The sequence below is a fragment of the Neolamprologus brichardi genome, chromosome 13 (genome assembly GCF_056152115.1).
Source record: "Neolamprologus brichardi isolate AB-2024 chromosome 13, ASM5615211v1, whole genome shotgun sequence".
NCBI lineage: Eukaryota > Metazoa > Chordata > Actinopteri > Cichliformes > Cichlidae > Neolamprologus > Neolamprologus brichardi.
The window spans coordinates 19185400-19210249 of record NC_142116.1 but is presented as its reverse complement, the minus strand read 5'-3'; the positions used below and the strand labels follow the sequence as shown (position 1 = coordinate 19210249).

Below are 24850 nucleotides of genomic sequence, written 5' to 3'. Positions count from 1 at the left end.
TAGTTGAGGACAACGATTGTTTTATTTGATTATAGCTTTAATTAAGATTTATTGTGCACATTTATTTTTGATTCACAATTGTTAATACATATAGAGATTATAATATATACATTTCAGGAGTGGTATCCACACCATTACACACCATAAGCAGCAGTGCTTTGTACAGATCATAGAAACCTGGATGTAAGAAATAAATAAATAAATTGGAAAAAAGCTTCACAATTTGAAGCGTGCACGTATCTAAAGCATCCTCGCCATGTTGTTATTCGTATCACAAGGGAAGTCGTCATATTGGCGAGACCTTTGTACATCCTCTCTACAGGCCAGTACGTAAGTGTTGATCCGCAGGACTTGAGAAAAGAAAGAAAAGTTATTCTGAAATGTCATTAGTGCACAGCTCAGCACAGCACTGTGCAGTAACTGTCTCAGTCCTGGGAGAGACCCCCTCCTGTTTCCATGGAAACTTAGGCAGGGTAGACAGAGAGAACAGTGAGTGGAGAGCTCGATGAGAGAGCTCGAGGTTCGTGTGCCCGTGTTCGTGTGTACATGTGTGCACTGCATGGGGGAGGGTGATCAGAGGTTACTACACACATAATGAAAAAAAATTTAATTTAGCAAGACAATGTTGTTTATAGTGCGGCGCACCGCAACTAAATGTTTTGGATTTATGTCATCTGAGAAGGTACCCACAGCTTTCTTCTCCCAGTGAATTCAATAGAAAACACTCAGTAATGTTTATTACAGCGTATGCCTGTATTGTGTCACCTCAAACAGAGTATTGGAGCTAATTTTACAAACCTGTCATTGACTAATGGAGCTGAATGTGTGAAAGCTGTCACTATTTTAACATTGTATCTAGCTCAATTTGGAACTACAACCTAGACTTGCTTAGGGGGGTAATGAAACAGTTAATCTAATTTCCACCTCTTGAGATGGAGTGGAAAACATGGTCAAGGGGTATATCTAATTTGCAGCATGACATTGCAAGGGCTTGGCTCTAAGCTCACACTAACAAATTGCTGCTTAGATAAGCAAATCAACAGGGACCAGTGCAGGGCGACCCGGGGCTTAGAGGACACATTGTGAGAGGGGACAAAGTTATTTTGTTGCAAATATGTGTCTGGAATCGTGACACGTAGCCACTATCTGAAGTTGGATTATCACTATTCAATTGGATTTTATAATAAATGTGTAAAAATAATTATAACAAGTGGAAGGGCAGGCAGTGTGTGGAGAAATATTCAAGTTTCAGTGGTGAACCAACTCTGGTACAATAATGAATAATTCAGTTTTTTAGAAAACAAGTCCATGACCCCATGCAAATAATTTTATTTCAGTAAAATCGTTTAAAGAGCTCCTTCTTAAAGTTTCTTCTGAATTCTGCGTTGTACCGTACACAGTGTGATCAAAGGGTTCTGGGAATTGGCCCATAAAAATCTGATCTCCCCTTCAAGGCAATTTTCTTATTCACCACCAAAGTATTTTGAGCGTTGCTGCTACTTTTAGATCGCTCTGCAGGAGTCTCATTCTGTCCTGTTGTACCTGAAACTCTTTGATGCACGTTATATCGGCACCAGTGTGTTGAAACAGTGATCCCTCAACTTGAACTTTTATTTTCAGAAAGTGGAAAGAACCGAACGTAGTAAGTACATAGGTGGCTAACAAAGGTTGCGCTGATGATACCGAAATCTTCCTGTGATGTCAGTATACCGGCACATAGTGACATGATGCCACAGTTCATGGTTGTAATGGGACTTCTACAAAGTGAAGAGGAAAATTTAAGCTAGGTAGTATGTATTTTTGATTTTTATGGGCCAGTGCTTCTTGATCGCACTTTATGTTAAACTAGTCAGTCATATTGAGGATTACTTCATCACCATACTTTTTGCACATTTCTGGTGCCAGGAGGACAACAACACACAAAATTAAAACTGTGTTTGATTGCTGGGCTACTGAACTGCATGTAATGTGGGTGTTTGTTTGTATGTGTATGAAAACACAAAGGAGTGTGGTGGCATATCTCTGTATAATTTCAAGCCTTCTGAAGTATTGTATTTTGATTTTATGGCACTATTATTTAAGAAATCTCGATCGGAGATGGTCACTGTCTGCGCTACTAAGGAAATAAACTGCTGAGAAATGCATCACTGCTACAGTACTTCAAGTCAGGACATGTGGAAGGTGTAAACTACTGCTGTGAAAACACTATTGTTAATCCCACAGACCCTTTTCACCTACATGATAGGAAGTCAAGTTGTAGTCACGCAACCTAATATATTTTGTTGATATAAAGTACATCAGTTCAGTTTAAGTGGTCATTTTTTGCCATGTTGCATTTTTTTTTTTTTTACATTTAAATGTATTGCACTCTCATAGTAGCCACAGATGCAGCAACAGGTTCCTTTTATTGTTTATTATTGTTTCTTGCATGCTATTTGTCTAAATATTGTATGTTGCTAACGATTTTTTAAAAAGTTACCTGATCTTCCATCTCGCTGGAAGTCAACATGGTACCACTCGCCGTCATTGACCTTCTTGTTGACTGCCTTGGTCTTTGTGGTTCCTGAGCCCATGTCCAGCAGCAAGTACAGATGGCCATCCAGCATCTCGATAGCAAAGAAGTCCACTTTAAGAGTTTGAGGACTCTTTGAATCCTTTGGTTGTTGCTTGAGTTTGCCATGGCTGAAAAGGAGAAGGCCGTTGGGCTCAGTGGTGCGGAAGTCAAAGGAGATGGAGCCTGTCTTTTTAGCATTCCACTTGTTGAGGATGATGTAAGACTCAGGCGTCTCAAAAGTGATGGGATCTAGAGTGGCCACGTTCTCACACTTGAAGGCCACAGTGCCGTGGACCTTCATCTTGGGATCACCCTGCTTGGCCAGCCTGGACAACTCAAGTCTCACGTCATTGTTTTTGTATACAACCTGAAATGGAACACAATAAAAAAAAAGGTTTTAGTCATATTCTGCAAATCAAAGATCGGTTTGCAGAATATAAATATAATGGGGAATGTAAATATGCATAATTAAACACCATGATGTCCATGTGATATTTCATCCCACGACACGGTGTCATAAGCAAGGATCGCATACCTCAGCTATTGGTAATCTTTGTCACACTGCACCTATACGTATAGGCACCAAATGTCACAGACATCATCCCGCTTTCTCTGCACCCATTTGAAGCCTTCACAACAAGTGAATAGTGGGTGAAGTGTAAATAGGTGAGAGATGCATTTTGGCTTTTAGCTCTACCGTCAAGAGACAATCTGAACATGACAAACAACTGTGACAATGGTTTGGAGAAAATGATTTTATCCAGCATTATCTCCCGGGAGTCGGTGTGACATGTGAGATGAAGAGTGATAAATCTAAACTAGTGACTTGATTACAAGTGTGGTGCAAAATGCTGATTTAAAGTCCCTGTTGGCGTATTTGATTAGAATAAGAGTGGTCAGATGATGGATATGCCTTTCTAAAGAAGAAATTAGTGCAGTGTTTTCTCATGCAAGCTCCAGCATCCATTATCCCGTACATACTGTTGGAAATTTGTAAATCAAAAAACCCCCAAACATTTATGTCAATTTTAGCTACTGTTCTCAGACACTATAAAACAGGAGGCTTAAATAAATCAAATGTATTAGTACTGTGACCTTTGAGATGATATAGAGCTAAGGTACAGAAGTGAAAGAGTAGCAGCCCATTAAATGTCATTAAAATACCAAATTTACTGATGGATGAGCGTCATTATCATACATGATACAGCAACAGTACATTTTCTAATTTGCTCATTTTTATTTACTGTTGTTTGTCTAACTAGTAAACTCCATTTGTGTATGAAGCTCATCTTAATCGCCTGATTTATTCTCATTCACTAAAATGCAAGAAGAGGCGTATTAAATTCACTTAAGAAGGTTTCTCATGAATACTCAAAATATTGATTAAGGTCTACAGTTTGTGTAGAATATGTCTGTGTGGGTTCCACTGTAATTAGCAACAGTCCAAAAATAAATGAAGACAGCTCTAACCCCGTCATTATCCAATCCCCACAATGAAAGAGTATCTACTAAGCAGCTGTAAGCAGCAGCTAGGATCCCTATGTCTAGTTTCATCTAATTTCCAACTAATTAACATTTCCGTGAATGTCAACATTTTTGCATCAAAACATCAATGGAGCCGTTATATTTTTCACCAGACACACTTGACATACTCGTACAAAGCTAAGATTTAGAGGACAACAAAGACTTTAAACATAAAGATGTTAAAGTTCATCAGGAAGCGAGATAAAAGGGGAACTACTATTTAACAGCCACCTCTGGATGTCAAGCGCACAGCTGATGATCTCTTTCACGCTGCTCTAATACTGCTAATTGGAGGATAATGTTAGCAAGTAATAGTTAGCTCTTTTACTGCAACAGCACGCACATTTATATAACAAAAGAGTTGTAATTGTATATGTCTGTTGCTTCCAGTGGGTCAAATCAAATGAGTTACAGCTGTGGAAAACACTAGCCATGTTTTTTATTTGCTGTCATGCTAAGCGTTCACCTGAAAATGGGGACATGTCCGATGGGATTGTATTTGCATGGAGCATTATGTTTATCACCAAGTCAGATCTACTGTGTCTAACTGTTCAGGTGGATGGAGCTCATAGCAGTGCTTCAGAGTTAGATAAGCCAAGGCTTAGTTTATTATGCGGTGAGGAAAATCAAACCAGGAAACTATATTTTCTTCACACACACACACACATATATATATATATATATATAAAGTATATTTAAATATATACGGTGAGAGAGAGAGAGAGACTATACGTGTATATTCACTCAGGCCTCTCAGGTCTACAGTGGCCACATTCTCGCACTCGAAAGTCACACTGCCGTGGATCTTCATCCTAAGATGAAGATCCGAAGACGACCAGGTGATCCCAACGTGACACTAAACCAAAATGTAGTGTTTTAGGGATTATAGAAAAAGAAATGGAAAAAAACATCACCTCAAAAAAGTAAAGGAATAAATTACAGCCTCTCTGCCCGTTGAACTTGACTCATGCAGACAAAGGTGCACCAGATACATCCAATAAACCCAAATCAATTTTTTATAGTCAAGACAAAGGGCACCTTTCAGCATCAAAGGAGCTTTGGTCTGAGCTACAACTGGTGCTGCACTCGTAGTGCTGCACTAATTTGTCATCAAACTAGGGCTGTGACAACTGAGCTATTACTGCACCACAGTTTGTTTTGCCATCAGAACTAACAGGCAGGCGTGGCGACTCAGACTGGAATCTGCACACAAATGCTGCAACATGCCACTTGGAGACATGTTATCAATCAGGTCCCACAGCGTATGCTCTTAAACCACCACACATATTCTATCACAACACACTCTGAAGCTGACCTGAGATGGGCCTTTTTGTTTAATTCAACAGCCTGGATGAGAGGATGCAAAGAGCTTGTCAACGTACTAAAAATGTCAGACAAAAAAATCAAGTAGATCAAGTAAATCAAGTCAAGTAGATGGAACTAACTATGGATTTTAGATCATGCGGGCTTAATCTCTTTTTATTTGATATTGACATTTGCATTTGTCTGGTAAAACTAAATAAGGAATATTAAATGATCCCATGAGCAAATAAAATACTGAAAACCCCCTCAGTCTCTCGTCTTGTAGGCGCTATCGCAGCTCTGCAGCATATTTAAACGTTTTTGAGCAGTTCAATACATGGATCTCAGGACAGTGAGGGCAGGCTTGGCAAGAGGACAGAGAGTAATTTAGTGGGGTGGATGACCATAAATGGGGTGAACCAATTCCACCCCTGTTGTTGTAGCATCTGCAGCACCTGCAGACATGTATTTAACTAAAAAAGTTCCCTTAAAAAACACTTTTAATAAGCTTGTGAACATTCCCTGCTCCTGTATGTACTCATTAAAGAGAGATGTTTCAGACCTATCTCTAGATGATACTGAGGACAGCAGTCTGCCTTTAATGATACCAAAGGAGCAAGAGGAGCTACAAAAAAGAGAGGGACGAAAAAGTTTGAAATGAAAAGATAAATAAACTGGTCATTTTCAGTATTTTATAAATTAGCCTGAACTTTGCATAAGTCTCACAGCTCTATAGGTTCAGAGTCCATATTTATTGGTTGGAATAAATATGGAAAATTTGGTTTTACAATAAAATGTAAAATTACACTATAAGCATACAGACATAAAGGGGTGAGTGAGAAACAGTATTAAGTATTCAAATGGCCCATTGCACTGTGGAGGCAGGGATGTGCTGAATTCAATGCATCCCAGAGCGTATAACTAATGTACATTTCTCTATCTATTTTCTTGTTTCGCTCCCGCTTTTCAAGCACTATTAAGTTACATTTAGGAAAGCCCTCCACAGATACCGAGCATAAAGAAAAAATGTTATTCTTTAAGCAATTGGGCTAAGATAAAATCTGATAGAGCACACTCTCCAACAATAGTGAGGTGTTAAGCGTGTCAGGTGCCTGGCTCCTCATAAAAATTCCACTCCCTGATCTCAGGATCACCGCTCCGCTTTGAAGTGCAGCTGACAGCCACGTGAAGCCCGAGGTAAATTCCACTCCAAGACAGACCTCTATACGTGTGGGTGTGTGGTGCGCCTGGCATAGTTGTGTGTGCATGTGTGTAGAGCGTCGCATGTGCACTGAGGGGGCAGAAGAGGCAAAACATTTTGAGTCAGAGAAAGTTTGTGTCAGTGAGAGTGAGGAAAAGAGGAGAAACAAACTCAGGGTGTTAAGGATGAAATAGGGCCAGCTTGTGGGTGGGAGGGTCTGTTTTGGAGTCCTAAGGTGAAGCCAGTCATATCCTGCACACCCACCAGCCTCAGAGTTCACACAGAAGTGGTGTTTACCTCCCTGAGGCAGCCCATGAAGTTGTTGCTAACTGGAGATCCAGGCAGGTCGGCTGTGCTAGGGCTCCCTCCGACATAGAAAAAGTCATCAGAGCCTAGCATGGTGTAGTCTTCTTGCGTATATCCTGTGGTGGTCAGAATCCCGTCGACGGATATTGTTACCTAAACAACAAAGCAGAGGGAAAGGACACGCTATACTCAGACAGCCTACTATAATGTTATTGCCTTTTTTCTTGTAATCTAGGTCAGAGTTCCCTACATGTTTCTTTTTTTTTTCTGAAACCCATTTTCATGTCTGTTTGTTTGTTTGTTTGCTTGTCTTTTTTCTTGTTTTTGTTGATTATTATTTTGTCCAGTTTGATTAGTTAGGACGACTGCAAGACTTAAAAGAAACACTATTCTAGTTAGAGAGTTAGTCAACTGCCCATACTACAGTGTTAGTATTGCTGCTACTGCAACGTAAAAGTATTTTAGCAGACACAAAAATGGTGTTAGTAAAATGTTATCTAGGTTAGTTATTATTTATTATTATTCCATATTAGTATGTCCAGCAGACGTTTCTACAAAAGAAACCAGAACGTGCCACTAGGTTAGAAAGGGAGCACATGCTATGAAAAGCACAGATACCTTTTATTAAAGGACAATGACTGAGGGTAAGAGACAAAAGAAGACATGCATGCATTTCTTTTCTTTTTGTTCTCACGCACACAAAAAGAAAAATCTCCCAATTTTCCTGATTGGGATACAGAATCAGTATTTCGACACTTGCCACAGTGTCAGATGCATGCACAAGCCGATGGACACTGTAAAAACCACAAAGAGAAATCAGAAAAACACCCGAGACAAAATGACAAACACAGCTCAACCGTCACTTTCACGTCGACAAATGGGCAGTGTGGCATATGCAACAGGTAGTCAAAAGTGCATGCCATGCAAAGTGAATGGGGGATACAACTGGCTGAGCCAAAGAGCATCAGGCCAGCCAGACAGGAGAGGGTCCTCATTATTAACCACAGCTTGATGCAAAAGGCTCGAAATGATGCTCCTAAAAAGGTGGATCAAACAGAATTGGACAGGAAACAAGTGAAATAAAGAGGAGAAACCAATGAATGAACCAAGAAAAAGGTTTCGAAAAGTAAGCAGAAGAGTACCAACCGCAATTTCCTTTTTTTTTTTGTAAATGACGTCTACAGTAAAAAAAAAAAAAAAAAAAAAAGGAAAGGAAAGAAACACACGGCAAACCCAAACTAAGAAACAATTAGAATGATATCTACCGAACAATGTAGTTTGTTTACCATAGCGTGTCCAATGCCTGAGTGCTTTGTGGAAAAGGGGGGAGAAAGGAAATTAAAAACTGTGAACAGAATAACGATTGTTACTCAAATAATATATGATGGTCAATACTGTTAGTACATTGTCAAACGGCAAAAAACCATACTGGTTAGTAGTGGAATGAAACATTCCATGAATGATGTTAGTTTGTTTCCAAAGCATGTTAGTAACATAGAGAAAAAAGGGCAAAATAAGTTTAACAAGAAAAAAGCAGACCAAGGAAATAACAAGAATGCACAAGAGGTGCAAGTGCTCAACCAGTAACTCCCTGATTTCCTTCATGGTGGTTTTTTTTTTTTTTTTGCACCATTTTCTGTATGTGACTAGACTGTTGAGTAGCAGAAAAAAAACGTCCTTACCCAAGTCCCGACAAAAGGTTATGATTGACAGACATGGCTCATACGAAAGAATGCCTAAAGCACATCAGTTGACCCTCTTAAAAAAATTCCCAAGGCCATTTCTAAAACTTTATTATTATTATCATTATTGTTGCTATTGATATTAGGATTCGTCTTCTTTTGTACTTGGTTTTAGGCTTGAGACCAATCCAGTGTATCAGACTTCCCACCGCTCATACAATACTTTACCTCCGTTTGGTCTTATTGATGAACTTTAGGATCACTTTACTGCAATGAGACAAAGCAAAGGAGACCCTGACACAGAATATGGAGGATGGCAATTTTGATTCCCCCGCAGAGCATGCACTCAATATGCTTTGTTTTCTTTACAGTTTGAATGCAGTGAATGTTCAAGCTGGCCAGATCTTTAGGTTTGTCAATAATCAATTGGCTGATTATGCAAAAAGAAGCTGTGGTACTGAGGTGAAGATAAACATTTCCCACGAAATGAGCAGGAACAAATCTAGAGATTTTTGGGTGTAAACTGCAGTCATGTGAAAAAGTACTCCCTCTTATAGGTTTTACATATCAGTACATAACAAAAATAATCCTCAACCTGACTGAATTATGCAAAAAATAATGCACAACTGCTTTTTTTTATTTTAAAGATTGTATTCTAAGAAAATATAGTTAAGATAATTAAAAATAACCTGTTTCATCTAAAAAATATTTTATGTTCTAGTACAATCAGCCCCACAGTAGGAACATTACAAAGTATCTTTATATTTATCCACATATTTTCTCATCACACATTCAGTTCAAAGAGTCCTTCCAGAACACAACCTTACTTCACTGTAACTTCCTGCAGTGCTGGGATCTGTATGTTGGCATTAACACTTTTAACACTTAAGTCTGCTACTGTTGCTCCACAAAACCAACCACGTTTTTGGGTAGTTATCAATATAGTGCAGGACTGTCTCTACGTGTCAACTACAGGCACATGGGTTACACTTAACGAACATCACCCTGAGGCAAGCATTGGTCCGAAAGCCTGCAACCTCATGCAAACGAAACAAGTCGTTTTGAAACGTTTGCAATGTGTCCAGGGTTATGGTTGAATTTGACAGTGCAAATTAGCTTGATTAATTAGGTGAGGGGTTTACGGTATTCAGCTTGAAAGACCTGTATAATAATTTCACATTCACATGTTTCCTTTGCAGAGACAAATGCCGCAGTGTGGTATTATTAGTTTTCTGCTTTCCTAAACCTAGATAATGTTGGGGTTAGGGCCCAGTGAGAGTGATTAATGTTTCCAAATCATCTAGCAGAGCCTGTGTGTATTTACGAAACAATATCCAATGAACTGGAAGCAAAGTTCCAGCTGTCTTGTCACAGCAGCTGTTGTACCTACAAGTCGAGATGCACCCAGAAGCTGAATCCACTTACTCTGGAAATGATTAATTATGATCTATAGGGCTAAAGGTCTTCTGCCTAGTTGGTATGTGGGTACTTCTTTGCACACAAGACACCTGTAGCAAAGGTCTATCACCTGGGGTTCTATCCCAAATGCCATGCTGCTGATTCAGCCACCTGCAACTAGTCAGGCCCCAGAGAACTGGAGGAAATTGCATGTGCTAATGTAATAAACCCAGAGGGTAGATTGTTGAAACCCACGCTTTAGCAACCTTCAGTCTCAAGGAAAGCGAAAGTTTAACCAACAGGTGATCCTTACATCAGCTGAAACTGAGCATTCAGTTACTGGTGAAAGCCACCGACAGCCTGCCAGTGTTGTGCCTCAACAACTCTTCTGTCTCTTCAGGCTGGTCATGGGTCCAACTGATGGGCCCTCCAATCATCCTCAAGGATGAACAGCCTCTTGCAGAGAGCTACATCCTGACCCAATTTAGTGTATGCTGGCCTGCTGTGAATCAGCACAACAAACACTAACAGACCTCTGCTGATTTACTCCGGCTAACATGATCTGCACTTGCCAGGCGGATTATTTACATATTTGTTAAGCAAAAACGCTGTGCTTATTAATATCCTCATCTCATAACCAGGCTAGAATTTGTTCTGCTGATATCCTGCAACACTGCAGGAGTTGTACCACCCTTTGGAGTTAAGAGGCCAAACAGGATTTTTATAAGAAATCAAATTCCTAAAACTCATGTAAAGTCACTCCCCTATTTCTTAGGAGTATACGGAGGTGAACCAAGACCATAAAGCAAAGCCCATTAAAGTCTATAAATCTTGTAAGAGGGATTTGCCTGTGCTGGAAATTTGACTTAGTTGCTTTAAAGTCTAACTCTAGGTTTACCTATGCTCTACATAAAGGTTTTCTTTTATATTAGTAAAAAGTACAGTGTGCTAGCAAGTTCGTTTGAATGCTTAAATACAACAGATTCATAATGACCAATATCACAACTGTACTAACATAAGCACTCAAATGTTTTTTCTCCCCTTTTTTTCCAATATTGTAATTTTGTTAATACAGACTATACTGTACGTACTACCCTGAAATATGAGTTCAGTTAAATTTGTTTTCCCTTGACATCAAAAACAGTATTGTGTCTTACTTTGCACATGTTGATATGTAAATGACTCTAGAAACTTTGCATAGCTACAACAAAGGTAAAATGTCATTATAACTTTTCTTTTTAAATGTTAGGGTTGATTTAAACTGTAACTTTACACAGGCCCTGATTCATATCGACATGTCGCTGCTCCCTCGTGGTTTTGTTTCACTCTCCACCAGAAACCATCATGATTAAATTTAGCAATTTAATTACAATGTCTGGGAAAAATAATGTATTGTATGATGGTAATGATTTAAGTGCATTTGTTTTAATTTATTTACTGAGTCTCCATATCACCCTCTGTACTGTTACCTGACGTAGATTCCTTGTTACTTTGACATCATGCCAATCATTGTCATTAAATTTCCCATTGACTGGCTCCACAAGAGCTTCAAAGGCTCCAGACCCCAAATTAATGACGAGTGAGACCGCCCCATTTTTCAGAGCCAGGTTGACGTAATCAGCTGATTTTCCCGTGTGCAGCATCAGTCCATTCCTCTGTAGGGTTTTGAATGACAATGTGATTTCATCACTGCTGCTTTGAATCGGGTTCAAGGACAAGTCGTAGCAGAAGAACTCAGATCCTTTGAAGGTTGCGACAAACTCTTCTTTTCCTGCAGAGACAAGGGAAAGAGAAATGTGTTTCATTAATATAATGCCCTCTTGGGTGCCTGTTGGAAAGGTGTGAAAAAATATGCAAATAAAAGCCTCAAAATGTTGAATTGATAATAAATACACTGAAATTAGATTGTAAATGAAGGTATAAAAAGAGACATATTTATTTAACATTCCAATGACCAACCAGAATCCACCATAGCCAAAGGAATGCAGGCAGATAATCCCAGGCACTTATTTCTTACCTTGTACAGATGTCCCTATTGTAATACCCTTCTGAGATAATTAGACTTAGATTAAGGCAAGCGGATGATTAAGGATTCAACTGACATACCTGATAACAGTTGCAAGTTATATATCACTATATTTTTCTGTGATTAAGATTGGAGGTCTACAACAACACTATTTATTGGTACATCTGCAATATCAGAAATAACTTACATACATGAAATAACTTACATACAGGAGTGCCTACATGTAGCCACTCCTGTATGTAACAATAAGGCATGAAAACATCCTAGAACATTACTACTATACTAAAAAAAGAAAAAATAACCAATGTCTGAAAATGTAAATTAAATCTGTAAAATGCTTTGTTGTCATCAGTAGTGCTACAGCAGTGTGCTTGGTAATTAAATTTTGTTCATTATAACTGCATTATCTGCACTACGAAAAAGTGGTTTTTTGCCAATTCTTGCTAAAAAACTCACAAAGCACGCACAAATTTTGGTGACCATTAGGCAAGGGCAACGTAAGTTGAAGATGACACGTAAAATATATGCTAACGGAGAATGTAAGATTGCATTTCCAGAGGGATGATGAACTAAATGTGATATAAAAAGCTCAAAGAATTGTGATTTATGATAAATTTCTCTTACAAACATGTATATGTTATTAATCCTTGTATGTGTGATCGTGCAAAGTTTTCTTCAGACTGGCCCACCCATTAAAAGGAGGAGATAGCGGCAGACATGTATCCATACATAATCTACAATCATTATACTGTAGTAAGAAAATGATAAGAAGATAGGTAAGAAAAATATCAAACATGCCTTTTTTTTACTGTGCACTGGTTACTTGTTTTATTGGATGAAAGGAAAAGAGCCCAATTATGGGCAATTAAGTGCAAATTGTATCTGAAACAGCAGCAACTGAATTTAGCTGCTATCACAAGATCCAAGCATCAGCACAGTTAGCATGCACAAACAAAAAGTTACCAAAAAACCCAGAGTGAAGTAAAACTTGTCTCCCAACCATAACCAAGCAGCCAGAGCCTGATCAGTAACGGGGTCAGTGATGAGCAGTTTTATAACACGTGTATGTGTTACAGTAGTGATCGCTCGGAAGTCTCTTTGCCTAGTTTCCAACTTTACTTTGCATATACAACTTTGTGTTCAAACACTAATGAAGTTTTGTATGTATGTTCTCATACAATAGGGTTTTCTGTTGTGGAACTATAGCCAATGGTTTATATTGTCAACTGGTAATTATCTGACACAATAGTAAGATAATGAGTTATGGAACATTTTTTTTAATCTACTGTATTATGTAACAAATAATGCATTACTTTTTCTCAGTAACAACCCCAACATTGGTCATCAGCTATTAAAACCTGCTCACACACCTTAGATAGGAAGACGATTGCACAGTTAGAGCAATTACTGACAAAGACTAATGGAATTCAAAAACCGAAGAGCAACAATATGACCAAAGAGTGCCAGCAAAAATTATTAAATCTTCTAAATAATAGAGATTACTAACTGCAGTTAAAGAATGACACATTGGTACGGTATTAATATGAAAATTTATATCAAAATTTACAAATGACCAAGAGCTCTAGATTTGTTAAGAGCAAAAGAGCACTCCTCAGCCGTCGGGCTATCAGCAAAGGGACTGATTTCTATAATATCTTATTATATGATTTGGCATAGCAAAAACATCCTTGAGAAAAACCTTAACATTCTGAGACAAAAAGAAAACAAAGTGACATCGGGCATCAGTGGGTGATGCATGTGAAAACCTATTAGAAAGCATTTAAAAAAGGTTTAGACAGATAACAAGCCATTAAAGCTACTAGCAGAAAATAAAGCACCAAAAAACAAATGGAGCAAAGCATTCAATTATCATAAATGGGGCTGCACATTTATATATGCTTGCCAAACAAACAGAGACACACAAATTAACACACACACATATGCTTTGTGTACCAACCAGTCATGGATGCAACAATGTAAGAAATGAAAGGGGTTGCTGTCCACAACAATTTGTCACCTCATTGATTTCCCCTTAAACGTGCTATAGTGCACCTCTGGGAAAACTACAAGGGGCCATAATTGAAGCTGACTGGATCTCACCACTCTTTGGTCATTCCCTCTATGTCTGCGCTCCCTATCAGTGAAAATGAGAGAACTCTACCCTCTTCACTAAATCCACCCATCCCTGCTTCACAAGCTCAGTGACCACATAACAAATAGAGCCAATAGTTTAGGGTCATTCTCATTTCTCTCTTCACACATCCCCATGCCTTCAAGTCAGAGTTAATTCCCCTAACCAATGGAGAATGAATTGTGTGTGTATAGCAGAGGCATTGCTTAGAATTTACAACGTTTGGGGGCCGGGCCCAGAGGGAGCTTCAGGGCCAGGGGATGTGCAACTTCTGTGGTGTTTACATTCCAAACTAGGTTAATCAGATGTAAACATATGTGTGTTTTTGGGCTAACTTACATGTCTGATAATTGATGCTGCTATATCTTTATGATATATTGCAATATCCAATATTTATGTGAAAAGCCTAGACAGAAACATCCACACACTTGAGTCAAGATTTCATTTTCCCATTTCCAGCTGATTTATAGGTAAACCAAGCTTTGTGGTCAAATATAGTTTTATTAAAGGTGTCTTATTTTGCTGTAAAAAGCACTGAGAAATACTGACTGGGAAAGCTTCAACATAGTATGTCTGTAATGATATGCTAATTAGCTTTGTGGCGCTGTGGTGATTAATACCTTGCTGGGCTAGTGAAAGCTGCAGTGTTTAAAGATCTTGGAACCTGGAAAACACTAAAGTTACTAATCACAGTTATGTCATTGGGGTTACATAAGCTCTTTCATCCATGGGCAGATAGAAGAACTTTATCCTGCACTTGCACGACATTGGGCTAAGTTTAGTTAGTTTGGACGGGAAAAAAACTGGAGCTAAATATAAAACTTTTGAAGAGTGAAGATATGAGCATTACATAAGTTTTTACTGTGTGACAGGACAAGGTTGTGACAGTAAAGTGCAAACTGTGTCCAGGCTAGAAACAATGATCCACTGCTACTAACACACAGCATTTTTATGTGAAATGCTACTTTGGGCTGGTTTTTACCAACACTGCTTTCAGCTTTGTGGTTATACTAAAAATACAATAAAAAGATTTGTGTGTGTGTGTGTGTGTGTGTGTGTGTGTGTGTGTGTGTGTGTGTGTGTGTGTGCACGCCCTTCATTTGGATAAAGATTTGGGCCAGTGTGTGGGGATGTAGCCTAAGATTTACATTGTTTACTAGTTATTATGTGGTAATGCATCTCAAGCCATGTTGTGGAGTCATATAATGTAAAAAAAATTGTAACAGATGAATAACATAACACATAAAAAAATGGAGTCACGTTTATTACTTTGATTTTTCAATTAGAAACCCCAACGCTGATGACTTACGACATAGGTCACGATATTAGACTGTTTTATGCAAAGAGTGTCCCCAATAATAATGAAGAAAGGTGCTATTTTGTTGCTGTTTCTCCTGGGTATTTGGGCATAGCCCATTTGTCTCTCTGGGTAGACCTACAGACTACGGTCAATCAAACTACACCTAGCTGCTGGCACATCAATGCCCTTGAGTCATAACACTGAATGAGAACAAGAATTAGAGCCAGCTTCTTTAGTGTTTTTCAGAAAACAGAGGACAGAAAAAGAAATAAAAAGAGTGAACAGAAAGCTCCTAGGGAAAGGCCATAAATAGACACAAAGGTAAAAACTTGTCACAGTGTGTTTTTCTGCATCATTCATCCCACTTTCTTTAAAGACAACATCATATTGGTGCCTTCACCAAAACCCATTTTACACTACATTTAGAAACTGCAAAAACCTCCATTAGCAGGATATTTTAAACGTCGTGTTTTGCTTTCTTTTCTTGGATCCGTCAGAGATCTAAGACCTGTGACAAAAATAATTGTGCTTCAGCACTCTCATAATCCTGTGATCTCTTTCAAACGTACAACTGTCCTCGTCCCTGCAAAAAAAACAACTTTTAATCAACAGCAGCTAACTAACAGCCATTCAGGCACCTCGTTCTCTATGGTCACATCACATTTGTGCATATATGGTGCAGAACTAACTACTCATATTGATGGAAGCAACGCAAGTGTCCATCACTCAAATTAAATTACAAAAGGCGTGAGCAGAGTTGGCGCTGCATGTCACGACCACAAAAATCAAGGTATGCTTCACTGCGAAAAACAGTAAAGGCCGCGTAACTGCCTCTAAAGTATCATTCAATCCTAATTGAAGTTGACTATGTAGAACCAAATCACTCATTTATTATGAAGCACCGAGGGGCTTACAAGCTGGAGCACGTCATATGTACAACATTGCCAGCATGTGACCGAGCGACCAGGAGGCTCCTCATCAGTCACTTTGCTCTGACACATAATCTGGCAACTGCTACTCTATGGCTGCTTTTTAAATTAGCTCGCACCCAGGGGAGCACATTCCCTGTCAACATCAAATCGTGACACAACAGTCTGAAACAGGCTTGGCAGGATATGAGGAAAATTACTCATGAAATGAACGATAGGCAAAGCTTTGATTTTAAGTGCAAATTAATCTAGTCGCTGACACTTTTGACCGGATTGTGTACAAAATAAATTTGTCAAAAGTAAAGGTGAAAGTATGGCAGAAAAGTTGAAACGTGGGAGTAGAAAACACATTTTACTCGAACGGCTTTTAAACGATACAGCCGATATCATTATTAATGACAAATAATGAGTGTCCTCCAGAGTCAAAAGAGACTAAATGAAAGATGACACATAGCAAGCAAGACTCATACTAATTTTATGGGCCTGTAGAGAAGGTTTCAAATTGCTCAAACAGACACAGCAATTACGGTTGCCCAACTCCAATTGTGTCATCTTCTTCATGACAGCCCTCAGCCTTAACTGTGACTATAGCATGAAACTCGACACCACTGTTTCCCTGTCAGAGATTTCACCCACCTTCCTCACACCACTATAAATACTCGTTTTCAGCTCTCGGTAACAAGCTGAAGTAAAACGAGCTCGGTGTGTAATGCTCAGTCTTTTCAGGTTCAGAGCGAGTTCAGAAAAGATGCACTTCCAAAGAAGCACCTGTGGAATTTTAGGGTCTAGCTGCGCCATCGAAAAAGGATACCAAAGCCATGCAATGTGGAGACCAAAGTAGTTTAATTGTCTGTGGCAAAGCTCGGTGACTGACACTGGATTTGACTCTGTTTTCATTCGCTTGCTATTTCCTTGCTTGATTGGCAGCCTATTAAAATGATACAGAAGTTAGTGTCTGGCATCCTATTAAAATGTTAGGAAGTTAGCGTCATCAAGCTGGCTTAAGCCTCTTACCGCATGACAGATATAAGAGTTTCTGAAGTGCTACATTCTTTGAGAATATATTTTATTACATGATGATCACACAGTTCAAAAGACTGAAGTAAAAAAAAAATGTAACTGCTCGCCACTCCCAAGGTAGACATCACTCAAATAACCCATAAGAGTTCTTTGAGGATATTTTTTGACTTCTGTTATTTTTATTTTTAAGTCAGCAATGTAAATAAAATTTCTACAAGGCTTTTTTTTCACTTGGTGATCATTTTGAGTGCCATCAAAGAGAGAGAAAAGCCTCAATTAGCTGTGTTAAATATTATCATACATTTAACTGACAAAGCCAGCATGTGCAAATCTGTGTGAGCTTACACATCCACACACTAAGTTCCCTCAGACACCATACTGTGTGAGCTTAACATATAGTGTCATTTAGATTCACAGTATGATGGATGTCGTGCTGGGCTTAGAGTGAGTCCCCTTCCCTAGCATGAGTCCGCAGAAACACTTTGCCCATAGTAAATTTACTTATAATTGGCTTTGCCGCTCATGTCATTAAGGACAGAATCAGGTGTCAATTAGGCACTTATTATATAACATGTAGCTCATTTTCTGCAAGCAAAGAGTCATGCAAGATCTCTTTCTCTTTTTGTACAAGTGTAGTGTAAAGCAGGGACTGAGTTATTCTAGTGGTAAACATACTGGGTGGCATTTATAAAATATATACCATTGCAAACAATAAACTTCAAGCATAATACAATTATAAAGGCCTCACCTCACCCTGAATCTATCTTAAGTACAAGTAAATTGTACATTGTGATTAATGGATGAGTGATATAAGGAGGTGAGCTCAAAGCAAAAGCCATTAGCTTATAAGAATGCTCTTTGCAGATTTGTGTTCACTGCAGCTGCTGGCATGAAGCTGAAATGAAGGTCAAAACTTCATCCTGTTTTTGTTTTTTTTTTACAGCTACTATTTTTCTCAGCCCTCTAATAAAGCATGAAATGTGATGCAGATGAAAAGGGAATATGACTTCATGCTGATGTATAGTATGTGCGTGTTTTCAGAGTGCTAGAAAGTAGTCGGTGAAATCTTTTACATTTTTCCCCAATAGCAGAGAGTCAAGCAACCATTTCACAGTCTGTCAGCCAAATCACACACAGAGTCAATGTCTGTTCACTCTAATTGGCAGCATGTCAGTCAGGTGCACGCGCTGCCCTCCTCTGGTATCTGGTCCCATGAGGACACAAAGCTGCCTCATCCACAACTGGCATCGCACCTTTGATGATGCACACACCTGTGCACACATTCCTGCAAGGCATGAAAACAGACATCCGCCAGCTAATGGAAGTGATACAGGCGCACGCACACCTCAGAAAGACAACACTAAAGAATATCTTTTCCTCAATACCTTTGACACATAAACTGGATTAAATTCTAATAACAACACTGACTCCTGCAACTCCCACATCACAAACTGCAATTTCCTCTCAGCAGAAAGTCAGACAGAGAAAGTCTGAGAAAATATTTCTTCTTATTTAAAACTGACCAAAATAAGATCTCATTTCCTCTCTTATGATGCCTTTAAGATATTCCACTGGGAAAACCAAAGAAGAGCAACAACAACAACAACAAAAAACAATTATGCAGAACAAGCTGCGTCCCCATGAATCATGATGTCATTGATTTTTGCAAAAAAAAAAAAAAAAAAAGGATAAATGTGATATTTATCATATTTTGTATCTTTTTTCAATGAAAGTCATGACAAAATAGATCCTCATATGTCTGAGGCTAAGAAGAAAAAAATGGGGGGAGTTACAGTCGGGAAGTGAACCATTACATTAGAGGTTTTGGCGCATTCCCTCAACAAGAACATTTATGTGGAGTGAGCTTAAGAGATATCTCACCCCCTGAAAAAGCTCCATCTTGAAGACTTAATGGTGCTGGTGAGAGACAAGGTAGAAAATCTCTTGATGGTACCGAACTCTGTTTTTATCCAATGCACAGAGCAACGGACGGCTAAAAGTGTTGAAGGCTTCCTAGTTCTTAAGGTTTCAAAATGGCAAGAGGCATCATGAGGCAACAGAATCTAACAGGACTTTAAAAAACGAGGGGGAAAAAAGAATAAAATAAAAGACTCAGAGACAGGCAAATGCAAAATGAATATCTATGCACTCAGTCAAACAAACACTGTATGAGCACACGTACAGAACAGCACACTTTAGCTCCAAGGCTCTCATTTGCTTTCGGCCTATTACAGAATCACAACAGCATTACAGTGAAGGAGGAGTGCAACGTGCTGAATACTAATCTACAAAGGCCAATCCATTCCTACAGTGTAAATCCAGAGGATAATAATGTAAGCCTCTGAGAGATGGGGGATCAATATCCTCATTAAAAGAGAAGCATGTGGATATTAATGTATAGTTAGCACTTCATTTAACTATACATATATTTAGTTATAGGCCAGAAGAGCACAAACATTTTTCCCCCTTTAAAAAAATGTAATGAGCCCATCTGCAATAATTTATCATACCTGATGATAATATCTGAATGTTTACTGGAGAACCAATGAGCTGCAGACAGGTGTGTAGTAACATTTGACAGCAGATTTCTGTCTGAATGGGCAATATTTGAAATGTGCTAGCAGCTATAAATCTTCGCCGTGCGCGCTTTAACAAGCTGCTCAGTTTGGATGTAACCTTGTCAAGGTTGCCAGCACAGACCCAAAGTGCATGCTGTGAGAGAGCTGCAGAGGTTACTGTCCACTTTTGATTACTGGAGCAAGAAAAGAAGCGTCTGACTGTAAAGGACCGGCATTTGGCAGATGTCTAATTTGGGCCATATACATGGAGGCATTCCTCAGACAAGAGCAAAGTCAAGAGGCGCTGAAGCATGTCATTGTACAGAAATAATTCATGTGCTAATTACATTGCCAGTGTGTCTCAGGATGATTTCTGTACAGAGCGGCTCTTGTCTTCCCAGCTCTCACCACTGAGATCCACTCTCTGTCACACACTCCATGAATCCTTGATAGTGAGCAGACACCCAGACACATCAGGAAAGACACTTTCTTATCCTTATCCTCACTGCTCATCCCTCATTTCCCAGACAATACACACATCAACTTAAGTATTAAGACACAAAGCTTAAGTATGTCCTTGGATGGAATATTTATCACACAAAGAAGGAATTACACTGTTGTTATCTGCCATTTGGATATTCTAATCGTTTTTGGTAAAAACTTTATTATGAGTAGTACAAAAAAAAATCTAGCTCTATATATGTACTACATATGTGTATTGCTCTATATGTTTCCCTACTGTATGTCAAGTACACTTAGACATTCAACAAAAGTAAAAGTACTTAATCAGTCTTGGCGGAAACAGTTTTGGATTTCACGAGCTGCCAAAAACAAGAGCTTGACTATGACTATGAGATCCAAATACAACACCAGCTATCCCACATGTTTCAACGTAATATGTAACATTAGCCTTTCAGGAGGAACCAAATAAAATATTTCCACCAAGCCATGTTTTACCAAATCATGTATACTGTTGTGTTGTTTTATATTCTTTTCTAAAGACCCTGTGTCTAAAGGAACTACATGTCTCTGTGGTAGCAGCATCGTGTCTTACAGCAGCACCCAGTATACTTTTTTGTTCTTTCAGTTCCAAAGTCAGGACAATGAAATCAGATTGTTCATTCATGCCTTTCAATAGTCTGACACTGGCGAAGTGGCCTGTCTGTCACGACCAGTTTTTCAGGTGCAGTGAGGGGCACTTGAGATAAATGTATCCTGAACCTAAACCAAATCTTCTCGGCACATCACTTCCACTCTTTATTACTCGGACAAGAAAACGGGAACAGAGTGCCCTGCAGTTGGGTTTCATGGGAAGCTTTTCTTTTTTTCTTTTTTCTTTTTCTTAATTGTGCTTTGTGATCCGAGTTTTAATGTTCAGACAACAGAGGTTTCCCAATAGACTATGTGCACGAGCTTCCCCGTGGTGAAACAACATATCATAGCACATTGAGCAGCGTCATAGCCCGTTTAAAAATGTGCTCCAGTGAACAAATCGCTGCAGGTCAGTGAAGCTTGACTGGATCACAGCATCACCTCATCAAGCTGCTGGGCAAGGTCACCAGCAGCACCGGCGTTCTGGTTGTTCTTGTTGGCCAAAGAATGGCAATTTTCAACTTCCACTGCTACATTTAGAGCTTTTCCAGTTTTGCTTGTTTTTGATTTCCAGTGTTCTCACACAAAGATAAAGTAGTGGCTTCCCAAACATTTGCTTTGTCACTACGCTGGGCATCAACTTTCCCAAATGTATCCTTTAGATACTTCATAGGCTTTGGTTTCTTCTGTGTGATGCCGCAGTGAGACATTCACAGACGGATTTTCCTCAGGACATGCTCTATGCATTTCACAGGCATCCTCTCACAAGTTGCCTGTTGCAGAGCCAGCACTGTATTGAGGGCTATTTGTGCAAGCAAAGACAATACATTCTTCTTTGTGTCCCACACAGAGCCTCCAAGCAATGAGTAAGATCACACTTAGGTATCCTTAGCAGTGGCAAACCAGAGCCAAGCACTCCATAACAGTGCAGATGAAACACAGGTAAAAACAGGGTGTCAGAGAAGTATTCATACTGTCACTGCATCTTTTCTAAGGCTAAAAATCCCAATAAAGCTGTGCTACAAACAAAGGCTGAAGCATATTTTCTTCACTTAGCAGGTGATGGGGAATCATGGTCCCTCTTTACTGCTCAGCATCAAATCAAATAGCCCTCCAGGGGCTTTAATGAAATCCACTCTGGTAAGAGGATAAATAAATGTATAGACTAATTAAACAGCCCTGTAAGGGATCGCATTGCAAAATGCAGTTGCACTATGGTTAATCTATTCCCTGGTTTTGGAGTCTGCTTAATCAGATCAGTCCATTGCTCTAATTACATTGACACCGCTGTCCTCAGTAAGGTTTGCTCACAGAGCGTTGTCCTATATGGCCGACCCTCCTCCCCCTTTCCATCACCTTAACAATTGCTAGCGGCAGGACCCCCTCACCGCCTTTATCTACAGAGGGAGATTGTCCGCCGGCAAAGTTGCTGACCTATGGAGAGAAAATTACTCACTTTGGGGTGTTACTGTTTCAGCAGCGCTATGGCCCTACTGACACTAGACCAAGGTCATTTCATAATGGGTAGTGGAGCTGCCACTCTGGTGTCAACAGGCCTGAGTGATGAGGGAGAATGTAACCAGTTACGGTGACACAAGTCAAGGCTACGGCAGCGTGATAAAGATCAGCCTCTATCAGGAGTGAAAACACCAAAGAAGGATAGAAAAAAAAGATGATCCTGCATTTTGCCCCCCTAAGCCTTCAAAGCAGTGACAAATAGATCTGCTCCGTAGCGTCTGCACAGACGTTCTGTTTTGCATTCTGCCGGAAACAGCAACAGCTACACCATGGGGATAAATGCGTGTGATAGGTGAGAGCAGTCATCACAATGCAGCAATACTGTGAGAAGTATTGACTGTGTTACAGCTCTTTTCTCTGGTCACTGTCAATCCTGTCAGTCCTATGAATTGATCAGTGGGGGGTTCACATCCATCAGAGTGACTCATCCAACAGCGATATGATGTTTCAGAGTCCAATTTATCCTATCCCCTGGGCTGAAGTAGATTGGAGTTTGTACTTTTATCGGTTTGTTTCCTATTTCAAGTGTGTCTTCTTTTGTTCCTCCACTTTTAACATCTTTATCTATACTTGTACCATTCTTGAATTCTTCTTTTGTTGGCTGTGTCTGTCCCTGAACTCAATCCAAGGCTAAAGTGAACTGTCAGTGCTTGTTTCCAGATCCAGCTCAATACATCTGATTGAGACTTGAACATGCAACAGTTTAGACTAACACGTTGTAATTTGCTTGTTAGTATAAACAATGATTTCAAAGTAATTTATCTAATTAATCAAATAAAGAGATAAAAGAGGCTCTGTGAGATTCCTTGGTTAGTAGTAGTGTAAAGTAAATATAAGAACTTCAGCAAGTACTAATGCTCGTCTTCAATCAATTCAACTAAAAAGCTTTTTAGATTTTTACTCTCCAAAAACTATTTGCAAGTTAATTGTAGGTGTTAATCTGAAAAGGTGTAAGCAGGATTACCACAGTCCATTAATATTGATGTTGTTTTCTTTAGATTGTAGTTCATTTGAACTTTTAAAAATAATTTGTCCTTCATTGTGGAAAGATGAGAGGATGTTTGGGGAGCTTCACAAACCTTTCGTTGAGCCAAGACAAAAGCTATTATTTGCTGTAAGTTACAGAAATACTCTGTCTCCAGTCTGTGCACGTGTAGTTTCTGTTTACTCGTCTGCTCTGAACTAATACAGTGCTATCCTGGAATAGACTTGGGACTTAATGGGATTTCCTTGTTTCAGCAGTTTAAAAACAAAGGAATAATTCTCAACATACATAGCCTAATTCCATTTTATTCCTTCTGCTGTAACAAATAAATATACAAAGGCTGACATAGATACAGTATGCAAAATGCACATTCTACAAAAGAACAAAAAAAAATGTCCACATTTGTGCTTGTGATCCTATGTTTCCACTGATGCTTCTCAAGAGGGAAAGACTCCATCTCTACAGAACTGCACAATAAAAGCCTGGAAATGTACAAATTAATTAAAAGAACATGGTTGCTTTTTGTCTTCCTCTGAAGTGTGCTCTAGAGGGTGGTGAAACACCCCTAACAAGGTCCCCAGCTTGCATGTGCTTCTTTATGCTTCTTCAAGAAATACGTATGAGACAAAGAGAAACAGGGGACAGTGTAGACTCTTAATCATTTTAGTTCCCCTCTTTAAACCATGTTGTTCCTCCGCTCCTCGTAAAACTCGCTCACTCTGGCCCAGTGTTTCATTGCAAGTACAAAGCTCCGTAAATGTCTTCCCATTTTCCTTGCAAATGATAAAGACAATAAATAGATATAATCCAATTGTTCCTGCTGTATAATAATGCCGCTACTATATACCATACTTACTCACTAATGAAAGCTGGCTTTCTGTCAGAAACATCGGTGAAAAGATCATGTTCATGTGTTACTTTCTGGAGATTCTTTCTCAAGCACTCTTCATCAGGGCCATAGCTCTGGGTGACTGAGCCTTTTACCTATCTGCAGTATCCAGCCACCTGCCATGGAAATCACGGCTGTTTCCGCCATATGCCCCAATGTTCTGCCAAGCCTCTCCGGTCTGTTCCGCCTTGAGCAAATTTCATTATGGGATGGCTGGGAGCACACGGCACTGCTCATTAAGGCTATCAGCGTGGCACGTCACCGTTTGTAACAGGATGGATGCAGGAGGTTGCTTACCCCTAGCACGGAAGATCACATAACATCTTTTGCAACTGTGGACGTTTTGTTCAGGAATGAGGCTAAGATACCATATGGTCTTCTCCAAATACACACGAAAATCAGGTGAGAACTTAGCTGAATTCAGATAATATAATA

The 24850-nt window shown here is 39.3% G+C and overlaps 1 protein-coding gene across 12 annotated transcripts in view; it reads right to left on the bottom strand.

The window, feature by feature from the left end:
• The window catches only part of LOC102793382 (neurexin-1a), a 250071-nt gene that overhangs the window by 153036 nt on the left and 72185 nt on the right, over positions 1 to 24850 (bottom strand). For 11 of the 12 annotated variants that reach the window (XM_087850269.1, XM_087850271.1, XM_087850277.1 and 8 more), the window contains 4 exons: positions 11437 to 11738; positions 8174 to 8197; positions 6879 to 7040; positions 2480 to 2921 (listed from right to left, as the gene is read on the bottom strand). In XM_087850269.1, the coding sequence (XP_087706395.1) occupies positions 2480 to 2921; positions 6879 to 7040; positions 8174 to 8197; positions 11437 to 11738 (930 nt within the window). The remainder of the gene's footprint in view (positions 1 to 2479; positions 2922 to 6878; positions 7041 to 8173; positions 8198 to 11436; positions 11739 to 24850) is intronic. The other variant, XM_087850273.1, reaches the window with a different exon arrangement.